Source organism: Camelina sativa, chromosome 18 (assembly GCF_000633955.1).
Source record: "Camelina sativa cultivar DH55 chromosome 18, Cs, whole genome shotgun sequence".
Lineage (NCBI taxonomy): Eukaryota > Viridiplantae > Streptophyta > Magnoliopsida > Brassicales > Brassicaceae > Camelina > Camelina sativa.
The window spans coordinates 1,073,512-1,096,407 of record NC_025702.1 but is presented as its reverse complement, the minus strand read 5'-3'; the positions used below and the strand labels follow the sequence as shown (position 1 = coordinate 1,096,407).

At 33.0% G+C, this 22,896-nt stretch overlaps 2 protein-coding genes and 2 long non-coding RNA genes across 5 annotated transcripts; 2 read left to right on the top strand and 2 right to left on the bottom strand.

The window, feature by feature from the left end:
- LOC104760219 lies at window positions 845–2,240 on the bottom strand. Of its 2 annotated transcripts, XR_002036494.1 has the most exons (4): window positions 2,175–2,240; window positions 1,750–1,762; window positions 1,554–1,662; window positions 845–1,324 (listed from the first exon to the last, which is right to left on the bottom strand). It is a non-coding gene; the product is annotated as an uncharacterized LOC104760219 (long non-coding RNA). The 2 variants fall into 2 exon arrangements; XR_002036493.1 differs by having other exon boundaries at window positions 845–1,662.
- LOC104763037 lies at window positions 4,447–5,259 on the top strand. Its single transcript, XM_010486457.1, has 3 exons — window positions 4,447–4,866; window positions 4,994–5,182; window positions 5,242–5,259. Exons 1-3 carry the CDS (start codon window positions 4,447–4,449, stop codon window positions 5,257–5,259), a joined length of 627 nt encoding a protein of 208 aa, XP_010484759.1.
- On the top strand, window positions 10,803–11,825 carry LOC109130549. Its single transcript, XR_002036477.1, has 2 exons — window positions 10,803–11,032; window positions 11,150–11,825. It is a non-coding gene; the product is annotated as an uncharacterized LOC109130549 (long non-coding RNA).
- Window positions 12,271–14,292, bottom strand: LOC104760218 (mitochondrial carnitine/acylcarnitine carrier-like protein). Its single transcript, XM_010483106.1, has 3 exons — window positions 13,948–14,292; window positions 13,090–13,485; window positions 12,271–12,937 (listed from the first exon to the last, which is right to left on the bottom strand). The coding sequence occupies exons 2-3, from the start codon at window positions 13,479–13,481 to the stop codon at window positions 12,427–12,429; spliced, it is 903 nt and encodes a 300-aa protein (XP_010481408.1). The 5' UTR covers window positions 13,482–13,485; window positions 13,948–14,292; the 3' UTR covers window positions 12,271–12,426.

The following is a 22,896-nucleotide window of genomic DNA, read 5'->3' as shown; positions in this document are numbered from 1 at the left end:
ATTCATCTGTAACGCGTTACGGCTGAGTTATGGTTACACGTCAACGATTTCTGACGTGGCGTCTGACGTGACAATGAAATTTTTGTAATAACGTTTTTTCCAGTAACATAAAACAAGAACACGCTGAGTATTTTCAAAATATCCAAAATATTCTAGTAATAAAATCTTTTTTGTGGATTATGGTAATATTATCTAATTTAGATAACATTTGAATAAATCACCTTTAAAAAGTTGAGGATCGCAAAATCACAAAATTCCGAATAAGTAAGTCTTTAAGACATTAACGCTTCAACACTGACATTAACGCTTCAACACTTGAAAACACATAATTTATGTCATGACTCATGACTTAAGCTTTTTGTTGTGTTGAGAAGACTTAACATTTATGTCTTCATGTTCAAATTTCGAAAGGCTTTTCCATGTCATGTCACCACACCCCCATGAAAGTTTTGTCTATCTATATGCCCTTCTTGTGGCTTCCTTTAATGCTTCTTTATTTAGCTTTCTTGTTTTCGTACTTTGTCTTATTTTATGCTTAACGTTTCATATCATTGTCAAAAGGCTATAGACCAAAAAAAGACCATCGAAGTAATCAATACTTAAATTGGCAAGAGAAGAGCAACCTTGTGATATCACTACTCGAGACCAAAAGCAAGAATTTTTTGTATTCTTCTTTTATTTTTACAAAAAAATGGAGAAAGGAGAATATAAGAGGAAGATGTTGAAAAAAACATCAATCGGGGTATTAAGACTAATAAATGGAAGAATTGTATTAAGACTAACAATATTGAGTAAATATTGGAGACCCATGCACACAACAAAAAACTTTTTTCTATTCTCTCAATACTCTCTTAAAGAAACCTTAAGCTCTCTCTAAATTCTTACCTTTTTTCTTTTTTTAAAGACTAAAACTTAGTAGTTAGGTAAACTCTCTCTTGTTTGTGCTAAAGCTCAACCTAGCCTTAGCACCCCTATTTATAGAACTAGGTATCGGCTATTCAATTACCAAACTACACATTCTAATTCTAATAGGAATTGGACAATTTCCTTTTTCTTTATGGATTAGAAAATTATCCTTTTTCTTCATGTTTACATGGGAATGTAAAAATGAAGCTCTCTTATCTTCTAGAGATGCTTCTAGCATCTTCTAAGCCTTCGTGAAGCCTCCTACTTCTAGGTATTTCCTTGTTATGCGCCGACATAAATAACTTGAAACTTTGTTCTTGTATTAGTATTTTGTCCTTCTGAAGTAGTTCATCCACTTGTTCAAATGTTGCATTTGACTTAATCACATCCACTCTCTTTAACCTCTGATGTGGCTCACCTAAATCTCATAATTCATAAGAGATAAAAACTTCATGAGGATTAGGTATAATTTTCATAAGTGTGATAGAGGTCAGAAGTTATAGAAAAATGGAGGGTTAAAGAAACACAACTTAGAAAATCAAATAAGTACTTGATAATGCTTTGAAGAATTTGTAAAGAGAAGGAACGTTTCCAATCCATTGGAGATCTCCAAATGATGCGTCAATAGCTGTAATTGATGACTTTACCTTGTGCTTGCTCTTCGGGTTCTTTGGTTGCATCAACATTTCATCCTCACCTCCTTGCTTCTCAGCAACAGGGCTCTTTTCAACCTCCGTGGTGGGTTCCTTAGAAGCTCTAATGTATCACAAACATTAGTTTTTAAACAGCCTAGAGTTCAAGACATATGGGATGGAAAATTAAACTGAAGACTAGGATGCTTACGGAGCAATGTCATCTTCAGTAGTTCCCCAGTTTCAAAGATATGATCATTCCATAAACAGAACATTTTTTTATGAGAATAGAACGAATTAACGAAAGACATGAATTTGAAGTATTTTTTTAAATTATGATCATATGGCAATGTAGCTTGTACCTTAAATTATATGATACAATAATATTTTTCAGATAAGTCAAAAAATCTAGAACTATGCAAAAACAAGATTATTTACTCAAAAAGTTTTTAGGTCAAACTTGAAGAAGCGTGACTATATGTACTTTAAACTGATTATAATATTTGGTACGTGAATAGAAACACAAAATTGTTTAATGTAATTTCTCATGTGTAATTTCATTGTTGAACATTTAAACAATTACTTACAAATTGATAATAAAGTTTATAAAGAAAACTTACATCATCGATAACTTACCATATTATCTTTAGAATTTCTGAAGTAATAATGATTTCCATTGGAGGAGGAGGAGCAATATTGTACCTAATAAAAAAAATTCACCTGCAACGACAAAAATGAGTATGGTGGGAGGTTTAATTGAAAAATCAAGATAGACAAAGCGAGACAATAAAGTAACACACTTTTGAGTCATAAAAAAGACTACTAGAAGAATAGCACGTATGTTCTAATTGAAAAGGACATAGAAACAAAATAGAAGAAAACGTCCACAAACCTGTAATACATGTGCAACCCCGTAATATTATCTATGTACCTTGGAAAATGCCAGGCTAGCCTCCCAAAGTGCATGACCTATGTGTCCTTTGACTTTATCTTCATCATAATTACTGCATCTCCATATTGTACTTGAAAGGTTTTTTGATACACATTACTATTCCCTGCAAAACAAACTAGAGGCTTTACAAGCGCATATGAATGATCTCACAAGAGTTCTAGTCAAATGCAAATCATCCAAAAAATCATAAGAAAGCATTGAAAAGCAAAACCATGAAATTATTTTGTGCCTAATCATGTGTATGTCCCAAAAAATAAAAATCAATTGGAAAAATCAGAAACCTGAAATGAAATTCCAAATTAAAACCATGAAATCCATATACCAATATTTTCAATTACCACATGCACTCGTATATAACTTTCATTTCCAAAAGACTCACATTGTCATACAAAAATATCTTAACTAGATATCCAAATATTTCACAAACTAAGCTGAAACTGAAAATAAAATGGTCCCATGAAATAGCTTTGCCATGTTGTTCAGATAAAATTGTAAGACAGATAGATCAACACCAAAACCTAAGATAAGAGAAAGTAACATCAGTTTCAAAGACAGAGAAGACAAATTATACAAATTATCAGAACAAATTAACACAAATCAAGTTATCTAAAACATACCATAAAGATCCACAAACCCAAGGTACTTTTGAACAGATTCTAATATTGGATATCTGATAAAAAAAAAAAAAAAAAAAAAAAAAAAAAAAAAAAAAAAAAAAAGAGAAAACAAGGGTGTACTTATTTTTTAGTAATTTCTCATGTTTCTTTATATTGTTGAAGAAAGAGATTTAAAAATAAATATTTACAAATTGATATTATAAAGATGTTAAAAAAAAAATTTGATCATTGATAATTTATCAAATCTATCTCTTGGGAAATAATAATCTCCAAGAATTGCAACTTTGTACATGTTTTGTCGGTTTGATTCAGAGTTACCAAGCCTGTGGTTTGGGAGTTTGAGTGTTGATGTGTTTGATTCATTGATTAGAGCTTGTACAAAGAATGGTGATGCTGAAGGAGCTTATAGAAGTGTTAAGCAGACGAGAGCATAGTGTTTTTAGGTTTCTATTTATGCGTTGAATAATTATATGGGTTGTTTATTGAATTCGAATCTGATTGATTGGTTTCGGAGGGTTTAAGGAGATGGATTCACTTTAAATATGGTCATTTATTCTCTTTGTAAGGAGAAGAAGTTGCTTGAAGCGTTATCAGATGTTGAAATGTAGGGTTTGGCCTAATGTTGTTGGCTTTAATATTGATATTTTAAATATCAATCATAAATTACTAATTATAAACCAAAAACATAAAAACTACACCCCTAAACTGTAAAATACTAAAATTTAATTTCGTAATTGAAGTTTTAACCCTAACGTATAAACAAAACGGTGTAAATACAAATTTTAAATAGAAAACAAAAAAATCAGACCCTTAAACTGTAAAGTGTAAAATCTAACCCTTTTTTTTTGTCAAACTATTTGCTTTCGTTCATTCAAGATAGAAACAAGTGCAAGTGCAAGAACCAAGAGCTCCAAAGTTTGAAACATTACAATACAAGTCATTTTCCCAATGTGAAAAGGTGATAAAAAAGAAGAAACAGTTACTCAAATGTTATTCAAAAGTTGGTTTATTACTCATATGTTATTAATCAAAGAAAATTACTCAAATGTTTAGTGCCCTGGGTGTAATTACAATTTACCCTTTGGATTTAGTTTTTCGATTTTGAGTAAAAAAAATAAGAAAAAAGCACATCAGCAAATTTAAATACACATCATTTTTTATTTTCCACGTCACTAACCAGTTTTTTTTTCAGAATCGAGATTTGCTTTTTCTTTTTTGTTTATGTCAAAGAGGGAAAACAAACAGTTTCCACTGTTCCTAACCCAATTTGCCCCAAAACAAAAGTTTAAACCCTAGAGAAGCTTAGTTAGTCTTCGTCGGAGAAGAAAGACAAACTCCGATGAGGACAAGCGGTGACGTTTACGGAGCAGATGCGGTTTCAACAAGACAGGACGAAAAAATATTGTTCAAAGATGATGAAGAGAAGCTCCATGACTCTACTTCTAGCCCGATGAGAAATCGCCAAGACGATTCGAATACACGACCTGGGGGGTCTCAAAGACTCGTCAAGGAAGAGACTGATTCTGATTCTTCTCTTAAGAACACGACCACCACCACCACCCCCATAAACAAACCAATTCACTACACAGATCAACAACAAGCCGAGCTTCTCAGGAAACTTGATTCTATTAAAGTTGAACTTCTCAACAAGCCGAATCAGATAGTGGTGCTTCTGATTGGTCCGCCAGGAAGCGGCAAATCGACGTTTTGTGACACCGTGATGCGTTCCTTTCTCCGCCCTTGGTCTTGCTTCTGCCAGGTTTCTCCTTTTTGTTATTCCACAGAAGCTGACTGATGAAATTTCTCAACGAGACTAAATTTGCGAAAATTGCAAAACTTTGTGCTATCGTTTTGTTTGAGATTTCGTTTTGTTTAACTTACTTCAGGACATTATTAACAATGGCAAAGCTGGAACAAAGGCTCAGTGTTTAAAGATAGCAATAAGTTCCCTTAAGGAAGGCAAAAGCGTTTTTATAGACAGATGCAATCTTGACAGAGAGCAGCGGTCTGAGTTTGTTAAGCTTGGTGGTCCTAGCATTGAAGTCCATGCAGTGGTTCTGGAGATTCCTGCTCAGGTTTGTATTTCCAGATCAGTTAAAAGAACAGGTCATGAAGGAAATCTACAAGGCGGTAGAGCTGCAGCTGTTGGTAAGCTTCGTTCTGAAGGTGGTCTACACTGCAATGTTATAGCTAATGCTACTAATTGGTAAGCACTAAGCCACTAAGCATCCATTAGTTTCTTGTTCTTCAGTAAAATACACCAACTTATTGAGTAAGGATACATCTTCCATTAGTAGCTAATTTTGTGAGCAATGTGCAGGCGGCTTAAACCTGGAGGTGGGGGTGTGAATGCAGCAATATTCAAAGCTGCTGGTCCCGATCTCGAGACTGCGACAAGAGTACGAGCAAACACTCTTCTTCCTGGAAAAGTTGTGGTAGTTCCTCTTCCTTCTACTTGCCCTTTACACAATGCAAAAGGTATTACACATGTTATACATGTTCTAGGACCAAACATGAACCCATACCGACCAGACAACCTTAACAACGACTACACCAAGGGGTGCATTTGGATTTCTTTTGGTAGGAATTGTACTTGGGTATGTAAAACATTGATTTGTCTATTTTCAAAGTTATGGCTGATTTACGGTTAAGTTACGGCTGAGTTATTTACTTCACACGGTTGAGTTATGAATTACGGTTGAACTTCGTATGGCTGACTTCTGAGATATTAGTACGTATTCTTTTTTCTTTCCTGGGTGTTTCGTTCTGTCAGATTCCTAATAAATTATCTAATTAAAACATCTCTCGATATTAGAAAAAAATGTTGTTGGGGAATCCCGAACAATCCCTAATTATGTGCCTGCTCAGATCCACACATAATAAATATATAAAATCAGTTTTTCTCACAATATATTATTCAAATTAATTAAAAATTTTGAATTTGAATTTTGAATGAAAGAAATAAAAACAGTTCCAAACAATTGACGGATATGGCTGAGTTATCGACATAAACGGCTGACTTATGAAATATTTGTAAATTAGAATTATTATAACTCAAAATTAAAAGATAGAATGAAAAAATAAATATTACAATCAATATACAGNGATCTCGAGACTGCGACAAGAGTACGAGCAAACACTCTTCTTCCTGGAAAATCTGTGGTAGTTCCTCTTCCTTCTACTTGCCCTTTACACAATGCAAAAGGTATTACACATGTTATACATGTTCTAGGACCAAACATGAACCCATACCGACCAGACAACCTTAACAACGACTACACCAAGGGGTGCATTTGGATTTCTTTTGGTAGGAATTGTACTTGGGTATGTAAAACATTGATTTGTCTATTTTCAAAGTTATGGCTGATTTACGGTTAAGTTACGGCTGAGTTATTTACTTCACACGGTTGAGTTATGAATTACGGTTGAACTTCGTATGGCTGACTTCTGAGATATTAGTACGTATTCTTTTTTCTTTCCTGGGTGTTTCGTTCTGTCAGATTCCTAATAAATTATCTAATTAAAACATCTCTCGATATTAGAAAAAAATGTTGTTGGGGAATCCCGAACAATCCCTAATTATGTGCCTGCTCAGATCCACACATAATAAATATATAAAATCAGTTTTTCTCACAATATATTATTCAAATTAATTAAAAATTTTGAATTTGAATTTTGAATGAAAGAAATAAAAACAGTTCCAAACAATTGACGGATATGGCTGAGTTATCGACATAAACGGCTGACTTATGAAATATTTGTAAATTAGAATTATTATAACTCAAAATTAAAAGATAGAATGAAAAAATAAATATTACAATCAATATACAGTCTGATCAAAATGTGTAAAACATTCAAAACATGACATTTAGGGGTTAGGGTTAGGGTTAGGGTTAGAATTTGAGGTTTAGGGTTCATATTTCTAACATTATGAGTTTTAATATAACAGTTTGGTTTTTGTTATATTGTATTTGGTTTAAGGTGGTAATTTGGATATACTAATATGATAACTATTTGAAAATTTAAAAATTTTTGAAATTACTTTTCGGTTATTTCCGGTTATGGGTCGGTTAGATGAATATATAACCATAAATAATCCAAATGTTATCCAAATTAGGTGGATTAACTTAATATAACCGATAACAAGCCGAATATAACTGTAATTAACCGAAAATAATGGAAAAAATAGTTTTTGGTTCGGTTCGGTTTGGTCGGTTATTTAGTCATTATAATTTGAGTGTTGGCTGAGTTATGGTAAAGTTATGGCAGAGTTATGCAACGGATATATTAATTTATTATATACCTTCTCGAGAATACAAAAAGTGTTGTTGGGGAGACGCAAACAATAATTATGTTTATTGTTAAGAACCACACGCGTAATAAATGAGATTTTAGCGATTTTTCATTTAAAACAAATTCAAAATTTGAATTTGAATTTTTAAATTTTTTTTTTAATAAAAGTATTTATCAAACAATTGACTGATATGGCTGAGTTATCGACATAAACGGCTGACTTATGAAATATTTGTAAATTAGAATTATTATAACTCAAAATTAAAATATAGAATGAAAAAATGAATATTACATTCATTATAAGCAATAAAAAGTAATAATTATAGACAAAGATTGATTTTTACACAGTCCAATCAAAATGTGTAAAACTTTCAAAACATGACATTTAGGAGTTAGGGTTAGGGTTACGGTTAAGGTTAGGGTTAGGGTTTGAGGTTTAGAGTTCATATTTCCAACATTATGGGTTTCAATATAACAATTTGTTTTTTGTTATATTGTGTTTGGTTTAAGGTGGTAATTTGGATATACTAATATGATAACCATTTGAAAATTTAAAAATTTTTGAAATTACTTTTCGGTTATTTCCGGTTAGATGAATATATAACCATAAATAATCCAAATGTTATCCAAATTAACCGATAGCAAGCCGAATATAACCGTAATTAACCAAAAATAATGGAAAAAAATAATTCCGGTTCGGTTCGGTTTGGTTGGTTATTTAGTCATTCTAATTTGAGGGTTGGCTAAGTTATGGTAAAGTTATGGCTGAGTTATCGTTTAGGGTCTTCTCAATAATATGAAAACGTATTCTTCTTTCTTTCTTGGGTCTTTTGTTCTGTCAGATTCCTAATAAGTATTAAAACGTCTCTTGATATTACAAAAAGTGTTGTTAGGAAAGCGTGAAAAATCACTAATTATGTGTCTGCTCAAATCCACACGCATCATAAATTCATAAAGTGGCCTTTTCATCACAAGATATTATTGCAAATAATTAAATAATTCTTATTCGAATTTAGAATTTTATTTTTCTAAAAGTATTTCTCCAACAATTGAATATTAAAATTATTATAACTCAAAATTTAAATTTAGAATGGAAATATGTCTATTATTAGGTTAACTGATGGGTTCCCGCCACAATATCGCTTTACGGCTGAGTTATAATCATTACGGGAAAACGAAAGGTCATGTGACGGCTGAGTTATAATGAGTTATGGCTGAGTTATCACAAGAAACAATCTGAAAGTAAATGGATGATATATATGGTTTTACGGCTGAGTTATAATACTTACAGGAAAACGAAAGGTCATGTGACGGCTGAGTTATCGTTTAGGGTCTTCTCAATAATATGAAAACGTATTCTTCTTTCTTTCTTGGGTCTTTTGTTCTGTCAGATTCCTAATAAGTATTAAAACGTCTCTTGATATTACAAAAAGTGTTGTTAGGGAAGCGCGAAAAATCACAAATTATGTGTCTGCTCAAATCCACACGCATCATAAATTCATAAAGTGGGCTTTTCATCACAAGATATTATTGCAAATAATTAAATAATTATTATTCAAATTTATAATTTTATTTTTCTAAAAGTATTTCTCCAACAATTGAATATTAAAATTATTATAACTCAAAATTTAAATTTATAATGGAAATATGTCTATTATTAGGTTAACTGATGGTTTCCCGCCAAAATATCGCTTTACGGCTGAGTTATAATCATTACGGGAAAACGAAAGGTCATGTGACGGCTGAGTTATAGTGAGTTATGGCTGAGTTATCACAAGAAACAATCTGAAAGTAAATGGATGATATATATGGCTTTACGGCTGAGTTATAATATTTACGGGAAAACGAAAGGTCATGTGACGGCTGAGTTATAGTGAGTTATGGCTGAGTTATCACAAGAAACAATTTGAAAGTAAATGAATGATATATATGACTTGACGACTGAGTTATAATATTTACAGGAAAACGAAAGGTATGTAGATTCTACTTTCGAGTCACTGCTTAGCCGAATCATACTTCCTCTAGCTCCAATAGTTTATGTAGACTCTTTCGCCGAAAACTCTACACAGAGACGTAGCTGATCGGTTTTCCATAGCCCCAAAAAACATTGCAACTGTCGATCATTGGAGACAAAAACTGGTGGAGTATCATGCGCCATTAGTTTCAGTGCCTTGTTCGAGAACATGTAGCTCAGCCCCAAAAATTGAGCTGGAGTATCATGGCTAAACGCGTCCAATCCGTAGTCTTCAAGAAGAAGCTTCACAAGCTTATCGTGTGTTGTGCCTCCATCTATCTGCACAACTATACAACCTCTATCGTCGGTGTTAAATACATATATCTGTGTCTTTACCCAATTACCGGAAACAACTAGAACCGGAGCTGGATCCATGAAAGAAATTGAAGAACAAGGTGAAGAAGAAGTAGAAGAACAAGGTGAAGAACAATGTGAAGAAGAAGTAAAAAGAACTAGGTGAAGAAGAAAAGTGAAGAAGAAGTATAAGAACAAGAGTCGAACGACGTTTCGTATTTCCAGAGAAAAAAAAAGATGACATGGAATGCTGACATGGATGATGCGTCCGACGTGGCAAGTCAGCCATCAAATAATTAATAACTCAGCCTATAAAAAACTCAGCCACAACATGAAAAACATTACAGTAATTAAAAAAACATTAAAGTAATTAAAAAGCAAAAAAATTGCTGCCAAATTCAGCCGTATCGTTTAATAAGTCAGCCGTAACTGAATAACATTCTAGTAATTAATTTTTTGTTAATAAGTCAACCGTCAAATGGTTGAGTTGTATGATAAGTCAGCCTATCACGACTGAGTTGTACGATAAGTCAGCCTATTACGGTTGAGTTGTACGATAACTCAACCGTAACAGTTGTTCATAAGTCAGCCGTGTCGTAGTGATAACTCAGCCAAACTTTTGACAACTCAACCATCGGGTGAAAACTCAGCCGTAAGGACGGTTGAGTTATAGCATAACTCAACCAGATTTTAATAAGTCAGCCGTAAGGACGATTGAGTTATAGCATAACTCAACCAGATTTTAATAAGTCAACCGTAATGCTTGGTTGAAATATGCTATAACTCAATCGTCCGCTCTTACTCAAATGTTTTTTCCCATAACTCATCCGCAACATTTATCTGTAATGCGTTACGGCTGAGTTATGGTTATACGTAAGTGATTTCTGACGTGAGATCTGACGTGACAATAGAGCACGCTGGATATTTGAAAATATCCGAAATATTCTAATAATAAAATCTTATTTTTTGGATTCTTGTAATATTACCTAATTTTGATAACAGTTGAGTAAATCACCTCAAAAGAATTAATCATTAAAGAAGAGGTTTAAGAACCCCTAAGAACCTTTGTCCTAGCACGTTCTGATTGGCTAATAATTTGTAACCAAAAAAAAAAAAATTTGCCCGAGAGAAGTCGTCTCTCTCTTTCTCATCATTCTCCGTCGGCAAAATCGCAAATCATTATGGTATTTAGATTTGAGAAATTGGAATCGATAGTTGAGGGGAAATATGATGCGTTGTTGGATTGTTTCAAGCAATTGGAGCAAGGTTTATCACGTCGTAATGGATCTCACAAGATCCTAATTTCTCACATCCTTCAGTTCAGGTATGTTTCATCTCGAACCAGGACCAAGCCGTAGTTCTAGGAATCTGGATGCTAGCAAGGGGGGAATACTTTGATTATGAATGATCAGAGCCCTTGTTAAACTCTCGTCTTTTAAAGGTGTAGATACTTGTGGCTGACTAATTGAAAGATTCTTTAGACTTGGAGACTTCAACGATACTGAGAAACTGGAATTTGTGTCTAGGAGTTTAACTGTGAGGTGAAGCATTCTCTCTATTTGTTAGCTAGCTAGCATGGTTTTCAAGACATAATGGTGGTCAGATCTCACAAGGAGAAGGAAGCCAAATGCAAAAACAGATTGGAAGAAAACCTGAAAACTTCTAAGGTAGAAGAAGAAGGATATTCTCTCTTCTTGGTGATGAATACTCCAAGAGATGAAGTGGTGAAGAACCAGATTCGTCACAAGTTCGAGAGAGAACTAATACACGTCTCTAGACACTATACTCAAGGTTAATTTTCTAAGGGGTTTTGGCTGCGGGTACGAAGATTACTTGGAACTAGAAAAGAGTCTTCTTAGTGAGCAGCAAGAAGGTTTGTGAGTGGCTAAGAGGATTTTGATATACGATCACTGTCCCTTGTCTTCTAATTAACACTTAACATCTTGCATGAATTTTGGATATGGTGCAAGACAGTGTCAAGACATTGATAGTTATTTGTTCCTTATTGTTCTTGTTTTTCTCGTTCCTTCACATGTTCTGCAGTTTTTGATATGTTCTTTGTCCATTTGTAACAGTTGGATAATAACGATTAAGTAAAATGCATAGTTTACAAACCTTATCACAAAAGAATGGGTCTCCTCTAGATCCAATATTGTCGAAGATGACTGTTGTTTTTTGACAAATACAAATGCTCTCATGAGATCATATAAATTGCTGCTATGTTGTTGATCGGGCCTTCTATTTATCATATCAATTACTCCTCTTTTGCAATCTCACTGTTTATTGATGTCTTTAATGTTTTGTGAAAGATTTACAATTCGTCAAAAAGAGAGTTGATGCTTTGATGTCCACCGGGGCAAGAAGTATCCACAGTAAAATCTAACCTAAAACTTCAATCTTAGCCCACAATATAAACAAAATGTTGTATTTTCATAATTTTGTAAGATTCAACCCTTTTAACAACCCCATAATTGAACTCTAAAATAATTTCAAGTTTTTTATTTGAATTCCAACTGTTTCAATTTTTGTTCGGTTTAATCTATTGAATTGGTCCTAATCGAGTGTCAGAAATAAGCTGTGTAAGAGATATAGAAACAAACTGTGTAAGGGATTACATAAATTTTGCTGAAATTTTAGAAGAATCATCTAACAACCGAAAGGTTAATCTCAATGGAACATCCACCAATCCAACCAACAGTTAAACCAAACCGAACCGGTTTACCCCAAGCTTGACCTTGTCATCTCATAAGCCAAGAAGCAAGCAGCGTTAGCAGGAACACTCCTAGCCATGGCTGGACCAAATCCTTTATACAAACCTTTAACTCCTTCAGATTTCAGAATCTTCCGGAAAACATCCATAGACCCCGTGTATTTCGGGTTCTTGTAATCGTCGACTTGAAGAACACTCTTCACGACATCGGTCGGATATACAATTCCCCAAAACGTCGCACCAGCAACTCCACCCGCCATGATCAGTGACCCTTGTCCTAAGCTTGAAGTGTCTGAACCACCGGCTAAAAACCGCTTGAAAGCTTCGTAGGCTGCAAACATCATTGCATTCCCCGGGACTTCACGGGCGAATGTCGGGACTAAACCTTTGAATAGACCTCGTGTACCGCCTTCAGATCGTAGGACATGATGGGCTACGTCCATCGGTCCACCGTATTTCACAGCTGCAAGCACTGAGCCTGTGGTAGTGGCGCTGGCTAGTCCACCTTGTGCTTGCAACCTAATGGTGAAACAAGATTGAACACACACACACACAAAGAGACATTAGTTCTGTTTCAGTGAAAGAAACAAAATGCAGTGTACAGCTTGAGTTATAAGCACAAGTATATTTATTATAGGCTCCGATTGGTAAATATGTCAAAAGAATCTAACCTGCATTTGATCAACTCTGTAGGGCAAGCAAGGAACGCAACAGCGAAACCAGCGCCTGCACCGCACACAAACTGTTGACTAATAGTCAAAGGAACTCCAGCTTCAGACCTAAACAGCCCTTCCATTTGTCCTCTCGCGGTGAACAAAACCGCATTTAAGGCAGCAACGGTTGCAAGAGGAGCTCCCATACCTTTGAACAAACCCCTTGGTCCTTCAGCAGCAACGGTCTGTTTAACCGCATCGATTGCACCTGAGTACCTTGGAGCTTGACCTGGTGCTGGAGTCGGCTGGCTCTGAAGTTTGACCTTGATTGTGTCAAAGGGATGACCTACAATTAGCTGAGCTGCTCCTCCAACAGTCCCTGAAGCTAAATCCTTCGCTACATCCGCCATTTTTCTAAGAAACACAAATCAACCAAGTTTCTCAGATTCAATCAAAATCAAAACTTTTTCTTGTTAATGAAAGATAAGTTTGATTGACAACCACTTAAATCAACCAAAATACTCAGAACCAACCAACATATAAAACTTATGTTAATGAAAGAATCATTCACATTTAAACTAGTGACCTAAACCACTCTAACAAATCTAATTGTAACCTGAACCACTGGAACAAGTTTGGTGTAATCAGAAAGTATAGACAAACCGATAAAGTAGGAATCTTGTGATCCTCAGAACTCTTAACGCAAATGCAATCCAATCACAATCCCAAAAGCAGAGGATTCAGAAAACAATGAGAGAAAAAGGTAAACTAACAAAAAAAAAAAAGATTGAATCTTTAAATCCCCAGAGAACTCTAAATGGACAATGAGGTGAAATCAGATCGAAAACCACACAAATTAATTAGATTTTGGCTTACCAGAGATTGATTAGAGGATATCAAACGGATCCGAGAAAGGGAAGCCACGAGAATGTAATTGAAAACAAATCCAGACGGGATATGGAGAGAATCAGAGACACAAACGAGTGATCGATCAGATAAAATACAAAAGGATTATAAAATAAAAATAAAAAGAAAAGGTTTCAAGTGGACATAAAATTTTTTTTAACTTTTAATCACTCCCCAATGGCTCTCAAACGCCCACAAAGGATGGAGCTTTGCAGAGACACAAGTTTCTTTTTTGTTTTGTTTGTTTCTCTTTAAATTTCCTTTTAGACAGGAAAAAAAAACACGATTTTGTTCAAGTGGTTGGTGAAAGTTGGAGATCAGTTTCAGATTTGTTTCAACAAAACATGTCAAATTTGGCTAAAGTGGCTCATCGGTCGGTATGTGTCGATTTCAGATGGTTCAGGATTCTATTCGGTTTACGGATTGAGCTGGTTTGAAGCTGATTCGGGGGGTTCTCTCATCTCTGTGTGAATAATATGGGCCGTGTGGTTCTGGATAAGGCCCAAGTTGTTAAAGATGGAGAAAGCTTCTTTTTATTCCGTTTGTGCTCTTGTAATTTTTTTTTGATAGACCAACTGGAAGAAGGATGTCCTCAACCAGGACAAGTTTACCAATCCAAAAACCAAGAAATCTCAACCATACCGAGATATGGAACTGTTGGTAAACATGGGCATCCAAGCAAGAGATATCCGCATGGCATTCTTTTTAATTATCATCAAAATAGGTTGATGAACAATCTTTTTTCTTTAATTTTCAAATATATGACAATAATAATTTGGAAAAATATCTTCTACTGCATCGATGTTTTCAAACAAAGTACGCTTGAGGTGGAGATAAGTAATGACTTGTGTTGTGTGCATTTTGTTAACTTCACGGTGCGCTCCTTGATCAAACATATATATATATATATATATATATATATATATATATAGATTATTAGCAATAATATTTGAAACCTTGGGATATAACTTTGCTACATTGGAAGATATTGAATTATTATTAATGCATGATAGTTTTAGAGAGCGTTGAGAAAGGATCTGAATGGGATATACTAACATTGATGCTTAATTGACAGCTGCAATTAGTAGGGACCGACCCTTGTCGTTAGCCCTAACTCCATGACTATAAAGGTAACTTACTGTTAATGTATTTTAAGTGTAATTTATCTAAATGTATGATTTCTGTGTCCAGAACTTTTTGGAACATATCTATAAGAAGAGAAACATTATCTGTGTCAGAAAAATGTTATTAATATCGTATATTGTTTTTTTTTTTCGTGAAACACAAATTGCAAAATGTTACTAATATCGAATCTGTCAGAAAAAAAGTTTTATGGACAGTTGAATAGCGGGGACCAAAGTTATAAAGATCCCAATTTAGAAAAATGATACTCCAGCAGTAACATATAAAGTTGCAATAATCAATTAAAACGATTGTGTCCTTTTCTGTCTCTGACATCTATTTTTGTGGAGGAAAATTTCATCACGTGCGTTGTTTGGTTTTCCAAATCTAAAAATAGCTGACGACATACAATAATATAGGGGAAATTTATGAAAACAGGCATTATTATGGAGTGAGGTTCCGAACGAGGCACTAGAACAGTGAAAGGCACAATAATACACACAAACATCACTGTGTTTGACTATTTTGCCCGTATGTATAATGAACAAGAATTTGAATTTCTTGTATTGATCGACGTAATGTGATGACATGAGAAGCGTATGAGAAGAGAAGCAACAAATGACGTTTATAACATTTTTTGTTTTTGTTCATAAAAACTTTAATAAAATACATAATGTGTTTTCTGTCCACACCAACACTAATATTTGTTTATAAGTGAACTATGTATCTTATTAGTAATATGGTCAATAAATTAATTACAATTTGGTTTTTCTAGGAAACTAACTAAAACAAAACACTACATCAACATCCAGTTAGCTATAGACTCACAAATAACACACTACTCATTTTTTTGTATTGAAATGATAAAGTCCATATATCCAGATGATTGGTCCACGCGTCCATATTTCCGTGATAACTAGCTTTACCATATGTTGCAGATATCTACATTTTCTGTCCATCTAGACTAAGATGGTTCAATTAGCCCAAAGGAAATCAATATAACAATACGGTGGTGTTCATAACTATACCCTAAAACCAAGAGGGATGAATGAACCCAAGGGGAAAATATTTAACTACGATGTGATAATCAAAACTATACCCTAAAGCCAAGGCAGATGACTTAACCCAAGGGAAACTAAGTTGACTTTGTTGTGATAATCAAAACTATACACTAAAGCCAAGACAGATAAAAAAGAACCCAAAGAGAAACAAATTAAACTCGCAGTGATAATATGTGCATTGCCAAAAATATAATTTCCTTACCTTTTGACAAATAATTAAATTTCTTAGCAATTGTTAGAAACTGAAACGAATGAGAAAGACAGTTGAAAGTCACACACCGAAAAATGTTCAGTGCCTTACCATTTTTGAATGCCTTACCATTTCGTGAATGTCTAATTCAGATGGACAATGGGGTTTTGATGCCTAAATTTTAATTAACTCATAATATAAAGGTGCAATAATCATTGAAATAAATATAGGTTGACAATGCTAAATAAATCTAAAATATATATTAAATCAAGACAGCTAAGACATAACATTTTACCAAAAAAAGAAAAAAAAAATGGCCTAACATGGTTGATCATATAACTTGTTGCTAATGCCAAATATAGAAACATTTTGATATATGAAAAAAGGCGAGTAAATCTTTTGATTCATTTAGCTTATATAAACTAGTTTTTTAAGATTCTTATTGATCAAAATGCCTAGCAAGAGAGAAGAGTTTTTCTTTCGTTTTCCGGCGAACTGTTAAGGGCTTTAGGTAAACTAATTAAATAATTATGTATTATTTAAAAGAATAAAGTTTTTTTGTTTATATGCATGGTGGCATAAAAGAACTCGTCGACCTAAAAACAAAAGGATTCCATCATAGAGAAATAATGTTAAAGTTACGTAGCTCATGTCATTGTATGGGTGCCTTCAACTTTAATTGACCCCCTTTAGCAAAATTTACAGGACCCCACTTAAAAAGGAACAATTAGCTAAGTAACATCTTTTGATGAATTTGTTTACGCAAATATGTATATACAAAAGTTCATTAGACCATTTTTACTATGAGCAACTCATTCAAATTGCTTAAAATTAAATATTTAATATTTTATTAGTAAAAGATGAGTTAACCAATAAGAAAGAGAGAAAAGAAAAGCAACGTTGCTCAATCAGTTCTTAAAGTACTTTTAAAAGAAACGTTTCTTTAGTTTATCTTTCCTTAGTTATGCACTTTTAATATTTTTTCATTTTTTAATCAAGAGCAATCCTCTACAAAACACTACTGGAGATGCCCTTAAATAACTAATTCTTACGCCAATATTATTTCTATATTTAATATCCTTAATTTATGTGTGATTATATATTTTTAATATGAGTAGTTTATCATGAATTGGTCATCATGAATTCATAGTGATGCAAACCATAAAATCTATCGACAACATGTGAATATTGCTAAAATGTTCTGAACGTTTTTGAAAGTTTTCCACATATTTTCCAAAACGTTGGAAATTTATGTTAATGTAAAAGAGACAAAAGACACATAATTTTTAACGAGGTTAAGCAGCTTACGTCCACGAACTTTATTGAAAATACTTTTTAAACACATATACAGTTAGTGTTCAATATCGGACTTACACAACTCTAAGATCTTCTTTTAGCTTGTTCCTGATCTATTTTCAACCCACGAAGAGATCCCTAAGATCAACAACAATGATCTACATTCAGGACTCTCACTTAGAAACAAAACACTCACTTTTTTTTCCCCTAAAGATGTCAAAAGGCTTACAAGGTTTTTTCTCTTTTTTTTTTTTTTACGTTTTAGAAGGCTAACTTTCTAGGTCTTAGACCCTGTATATTTAAGGAATTTAGTGCCTCTCACCTTCCTTTACAAGACTAACAACTTTCCTAAAATCAAGAAAAAATATTCCATTTAACTTTACTCTTGTTAAACCAAGATTTCCTTATCCCATTAAATCTTCTATTTTTTTTTAAACTTCATTTTTCTTTGTGCTTCACCTCCAACTAATACCCCAAAATGTGCTTTAAGTGTATCTTCATAAATCTTCAAAATCGAGACATGCAGACAAAATCAGCAGGTCTCTTATGTTTTTTTGTAGGACAGAAGCTTTTGCAGACATCAGACGTCTCTGCTGAAAACAGAAGCTTGTGTAGAAATATTTTGTACAACTTTCTAACCTTCATATTCAACTTGAACTTGCCCAAATACACTTACAATTTATTTTCGTTTTTGTAACTTATTTTGTTTCAAACATTTTCCTACCATTTGACCAAAACAAAAACATTTTCCTACCAGAAGTGGATACGTATTTCGTAATGTAAATAAATATATTTTTTGATAATGTAACACAGATTTTGGAATAATTGTTAGGTTTCCGAAGTTTTCATAATTTTTAGAAACTTAGGTAAAATCATTGTTCATTTTCCTCATGTAAATAAGAAGTATTTTTAACATATCTTAATCTAAAATCGTCATTTAATTTTTAAATATTTATTCATATCCGAATCTAAATCTTCATAATTATTAACTATACTGTTGTTGTTGGAAAAAAAAACAGTTGTATATATAACAAACATGTTAACTATTTAAGATTATCATTCAATTTTATATGGGGCCAAACATTCTCACAACAAATACTATCACGTCCAATCAAATACTTCACAATAAATGTTAACCATCCAATCCAATACTATCATTATCTGGCTTATGACGACATCTTGGGATCCATATAAGTCAAGAGCGAAGTTGACGTGTCTCCCGTAAACACTTTAAACCGGTCCTTTTACTTGTGGTTGCAACAGCGGCAGCAACGTGGCAAAACAATGGTGGCCGTAACGAGTAAATTTTTTGCTTTTTTTTAGTGTATTTATAAGGAGTTGTATAATTGTAATTAGTCATAAGCTAAACCCTAGTGTAAAGTCTATATATGTTGTAAATTATTTCTCTTACTGAATCATTCAGTCTACGATTATAAGAGGTGTCTTTAAACGTAATCAGATATAGTTTGCTTTGTATACAGGCGGGGACCTTTTTCTTTGCATTGATCCACTGACCATTTTAACTCTCCAGTCTCCCACCTAGAGAGAAAAAGACAGAGAATAAAATTTCCATGGAAGGCAGCAATTGTTTAATCACTTGTTAGTTGCTCCACGTACTGAAAAGAGTTCATATTATTATTAATTTGTTCATACTGATTTACTTACTATATAATGTAATCAATTCATTTTCAATAAGATCTATTAGAACATTTCTATCGCTAGAAACGATCATAATCTCTTAGTATATATTATTTTAATTTATTATATAATTTTGTTATTTATTTAAAGATTAAATCATAGAAAAATTTAACCATACATAATTTACCAACTGTCATCTGTCCAAAAATGTTTTTGATAAGATTCTTTAATCGAGAACTATTCCTAACCTTTTCTCCTCTTTTATCATTATTTTTTATTTTTTAAGTAATGAATAACCATGTGACATACGAACGATAGACATGCGCTTACCTCGGCTAATATAACTAATTTTTTTGTGAACGAGCCCTTATTACTAATGTATTTCCAAATGGTTTGAGGTGTCGAGTGAATTATTGTTGTTTTAGGACATTAGTTTTTTTTTCATAAGAATTGTCGTCTGTCGACAAAAAAAAAAAAAAATATCGATTTAGATTTTCAATTCAGATAATTGGTAAAATAACTAATTTTAACCCAATTGTTTAAATATCTGAAGTCTTGACCATAAAAAAAAAAATATATATTAAAAAATGTAAAACAAAATTTTTAATTAATTTCTTATTTTATGTGAGAAAATTTTAAACAAGTAATTTGTAATGGAAGAAGTATGATTTATTAAAAATAACATAACATGTGTACTTATGTGCGAATGTAAACACATATTGTTTGGGCCACATAATTTGTTTGCTTCTATCATTATTTGTAAGTCGAGCTATCTAGACCTCCGACTTCTATTTCTGTCTCACTAATTTCTATTTCTGTCTCACTAATTTTGATTAACATAGGTTGTTTCTATAAAAGGCCGTCGACCAAAAATTGCATAAATGATAAATGTTATGTGTATGGTTGTCGGAAGTAAAGTTAATATATCTATTGCAATTGCCTTAACCTAGCTAGACAACTAGACAAGTGGTTGTAAGTTAAACGCAGTAGAAGAGAAGGTACCAAAATGGTTGCCAAAAAAAAAAAAAAAAAAAAAGAGAAGGTACCAAAGATATAAAATATCTCAAATAATTAGAAAATGACAACGTTACATTTATAAAAGACATATTCATGAGTGTTGAATTTCATAAAACAAAATATAAAGGTTATGGAAAATCTATTAATAATTAATAAATCAGTTCATAATCATTTGAGAGTGTTTAGTACAAAAAATTATGCGTTTAAAGTTATAAAGGACAAATAATTAGAAAATAAGTGTTATAAGAAACTGAGATAAAATAGCAAAATATATAAAAAAAATGTTGGTGAATATCCTTCTGTTAACTGTTTTTGATTAACATAGAAAGATCATGTTGGGAATGTTTTATTAGAAGTACCTTTTTTATTTATTTATAAAATACTGTAATCAATAATATGTTCTTAAGAGAGACGAGCTGTGTGGTGTGGTTGAAGACGAGCGTTTATATCTGACATCGTGTATTATGTTGTTGCATTCAAATTAAACCTCGATAGCTACCCTATCTAAAGTGGTTGTAGGGGAGGTTTCTTTCTTAGAATTATTAAGACGTACTTTCTCGGATTGGTTGGAATACCCTAAACAATCGTTCAATCATCACATGCATCTACTTTTCCCAAACGTTTAAAAAGCATTCTAGGCAAACAATTTTGTAATTTTTGTTAATGGAAAAACATGTAATTTACAGAAAACGTAAATATTTGTTTATTAATTACTGAAAACAGTCCCAATAATTAACCTTGACTATTTTAACAAAATTTGTGAAAGTTTCTTACATCTTGCAAGTTACCAAAAATTGTTTTGCCAACCGGAAAATCGTGAAAAACTAACTATGGAAACTAACTTTTTAAGTACTTAATAAATAACTTTTGCTAAAACATTAAAATTTCGATCGATTTGAAGAACAAACTGTGTCTGTGTTAACACAATTAAATACGTGTATACAATGAAGAAAAAGACATGAATATTGAAAAGTGGATGTGGTGGTAACTGCTCAGTTGCTCCACCTTACGTTTTCTTGGTCACCTTATCTTTTTACAAACTCTCCCTTCCACATAAGCCAACAAAAAATACAAAAATTCAGGAAAAAACAAAAAAAAAAAAAACATTGTAGTTTCTGATATTTTGGTGTTGCAGTTATTTAAAGTTTAGAATTAATGTATGTAATCTGCAAAAATTTGTGTTATGAAAATAATTGAAAGAAAATCTAAGCCAATAACAATACTTTTGTCCTTTTTAATTTTTACGAAAAGATGATTTTTCTTTTGTAGCATGTTAATTTTTTTTTTTTGCCACCATTAGACTATAACAGGCCGATCTATTAGTCAAATTCCTATATTTTTAGGGAATGGGAATCGTTTCATAATGTGATAGTGTCTTCTACAATTAAACTTACTATTAGTCACTGTAGTAAGATTACTTCACCATCTAAATTTCTTTTACAACATGATAATATTATTTTATGCGGATGTCTACGTAAATGATAAATATTAATTTTGATTTAATAATTTAGGCTCTCAAGTAAAATAATAATAAATAACATGTCACACAAAAAAATAAAAATTTACAGAGCAAATTAACTCTTCCTGAAATAAAGGAAAAAATAAAATTGTCTAAAATTACCAAAGTTTAACCTTAGGAACTTTATTGGTTTGTATTTTAGTTGATTTACAATGGATGTTCATTAACGTACGTCATCAATAAATCATTACTCGGTTTGTATCTTAGCTTCGATTAAGATTTTGCATTCTCTTGCCTTACTATTGTGGTATTGCCATCTCGTTTTTTCTTTGCCATCTCGTTTAGTTTTCAAATAATGTGTTATTTAGGTTTTCCAGTACGGTTTAGGGCTTATAGAAAAAATTATGCGTTACACACGACATTAAAATAAACTATATACTCCGACAGTTTAGGGTTTTCAAGTAATTTATTTATATCTAAAATTTACTCCATTTTGTTAAATTAGAAACAAAAAATCTTATTACCACATCTCAAAAGCTTCTGTACAAGAAAAGACCAAAAAAACATTTTTTCTCTCGAAAAGGCGATTTCCCTTACTCCTTTCTTTTCGAAGCAGCCGTTGTCGATCTCGGCTCCGGCAACCCCTTCCGATAACTAAGCCTAAGAAAAAGCGCTCTCCTCACAAACCCTTTTCCACTGCATCCTCCGCCCCCGCTTCCTCATCCCCTTCCCTCTCAGATCTGGCTCCCCCAAAGGCAGCGAATGGGATTCCTGCTAATAGTTCAGTGGCGACAAAAGCCCCAGTTCCCCCTTCCGCCTCCACCAAGGACCTCGCTCTGGCTGGTTCTCGGTCGACAAGATCTGTAAGTCCTGCAACGAGTAATTCGAGACCACAATCCTCGAAACCCTCTGAAAAACCTATTTCTGCTGATTCTGCTCCGATCTCACCTCTAGCTAACTGGAAGGAAATGCTCGTTGGCTCCTCGGGCAAGATAGAAAAGAAAGGTACCGCTATCACTTTAAAGACTGGTGAATTATGTGTCAAAATCCCCAATGCGGTGATTCAAAAGAATCAAAACCGCTGGAAGGATTTTATCATTGGACAATTTCATGGTAATCTCCCCCCCCCCCCAAAG